Raw genomic sequence first — 1,646 nt, forward strand, 5'->3', positions numbered from 1 at the left:
CCCGCGGGCTCAGGCAATCCACTCATCTCAGCCTCCCAAAGGTGCGGGATTACCGGCTGAGCCACTGAGCTCGGCTGATTTTGTTTCTTTTAATCACTTGCCTCCCCTGTCTAGGATGAGCTGTCCATGAGGGCAGAGACTTTGTTTCTCTCCTATTCACCTTCTGAGCCTAGCGTGTAGTAGGTGCTCAGTAAAAATCTGGCCAAAGAATGAATAAGATTGATCCCTCCCAGAGCCACCCTTCCCAGGAGGAGCTCAGGAAGATACAGGGTAATGGGCTACTCAGAGCCTCTCAGGCAGAACCAGGAAAGTGACCCTTGGGGCGGAAGCCCCTGGGGCTCACTGCAGCTCTCCGCTCCCTTGTTCTGGGGGGCTGCAGGTCGGTTCGAGGCCTCAGTGATCGAGGAGCGGCGAAAGGGTGCAGAGGACTTGCTTCGCTTCACTGTGCACATACCTGCACTCAACAACAGCCCGCAGCTCAAGGAGTTCTTCCGGGTATTGTCCTGGCTCCTCCCACCTCCCCAGACCTGTGGGACGTGTATCTGTTGATCAGCCTGCACCCTGTGACTCTTCCCTGGTGGGTCTTTCTCTCCTGCAGGGTGGGGAGGTGACAAGGCCCTCCAAGGCGACCGGGGACACACACATCCTGCCGCCCCCTCTGATCCCCACCCCACCCCTCGACGAGCCCCGGCTACCCCAGCCACTCCCGGCAGAAAGGAGGGGCCTGGAGGAATTGGAGGTGCCAGGTACATCAGGGGAGGGGGCCAGGGCTGGAGGGTTCAGAGTGGGTGGGGACCCACATTCTTTCCTCGGCGATTGCAGTGAAAAACGGGAGTGTGTCTGAGCTCTACCACCTACTAGCTGGGGAACTTTAGACAGGCCATCTTCCCTCTCTGGGGTACAGTTTACTAATCTGTAAAATGGACACAGACCCGAGTGACTGGCTTGTCTTCGCCCATGGTTGCTGCAAGGATTAGTGACAGAGTAATTCCATTTTGGAAGCTGGGAAGTAGGCCGGGTGTGGTGGCTCACACCTGTAATCTCAGCACCTTGGGAGGCCAAGGCGAGAGGATTCTCTGAACTCAAGGGTTTGAGACCAACTTGGGCAACTTGGCAAGACCTAATAGATCAAAAAAATCAGCTGGGCGTGATGAGGTGTGCCTATAGTTCCAGCTACTTAGAAGGCTGAGGCAGGAGGATCGCCTGAGCCCAGCAGGTCGAGGCTGTGGTGGCCATGAGCGTGCCACTGTATTCCAGCCTGGGTGACAGAGTGAGACTCCAACTTGGGGAAGAAAAAAAATCCCAGCACTTTGGGAGGCCAAGGCGGCAGGATGGCTTGAGCTCAGGAGTTCAAGACCTGCCAGGGCAACATAGTGAGACCCTGTCTCTATTAAAAGACAATAAACAAAGCTGGAAAATGATGAGTACCTGTGTTCATGTCCCCGATGATCTGTTCCTCAGCAGACCCCCCACCGTCCAGCCCTGCCCAGGAAGCTTTAGATCTTCTCTTTAACTGCGGAAGTGCCGAGGAGGCATCGGGTTCCCCTGTCCGAGGCCCTCTCAGCGAGGCTGAGCTTGCACTCTTCGACCCCTTCTCTAAGGAAGGTAACAGGGGCAGGCAGGGGTGGGGAGTGCGGGGCGTGGGC

The 1,646-nt window shown here is 56.7% G+C and overlaps 1 protein-coding gene across 1 annotated transcript in view; it reads left to right on the forward strand.

Moving 5' to 3' along the window:
- SNX15 (sorting nexin 15) overlaps positions 1-1,646 on the forward strand; it is a 10,426-nt gene that overhangs the window by 5,549 nt on the left and 3,231 nt on the right. The window contains exons 4-6 of the mRNA XM_008073008.1: positions 380-495; positions 599-746; positions 1,462-1,605. Of these exons, the coding sequence (XP_008071199.1) occupies positions 380-495; positions 599-746; positions 1,462-1,605 (408 nt within the window). The remainder of the gene's footprint in view (positions 1-379; positions 496-598; positions 747-1,461; positions 1,606-1,646) is intronic.

The sequence above is a fragment of the Carlito syrichta genome, unplaced genomic scaffold (assembly GCF_000164805.1).
Source record: "Carlito syrichta isolate Samal-C Ts95f unplaced genomic scaffold, Tarsius_syrichta-2.0.1 Scaffold315591, whole genome shotgun sequence".
Lineage (NCBI taxonomy): Eukaryota > Metazoa > Chordata > Mammalia > Primates > Tarsiidae > Carlito > Carlito syrichta.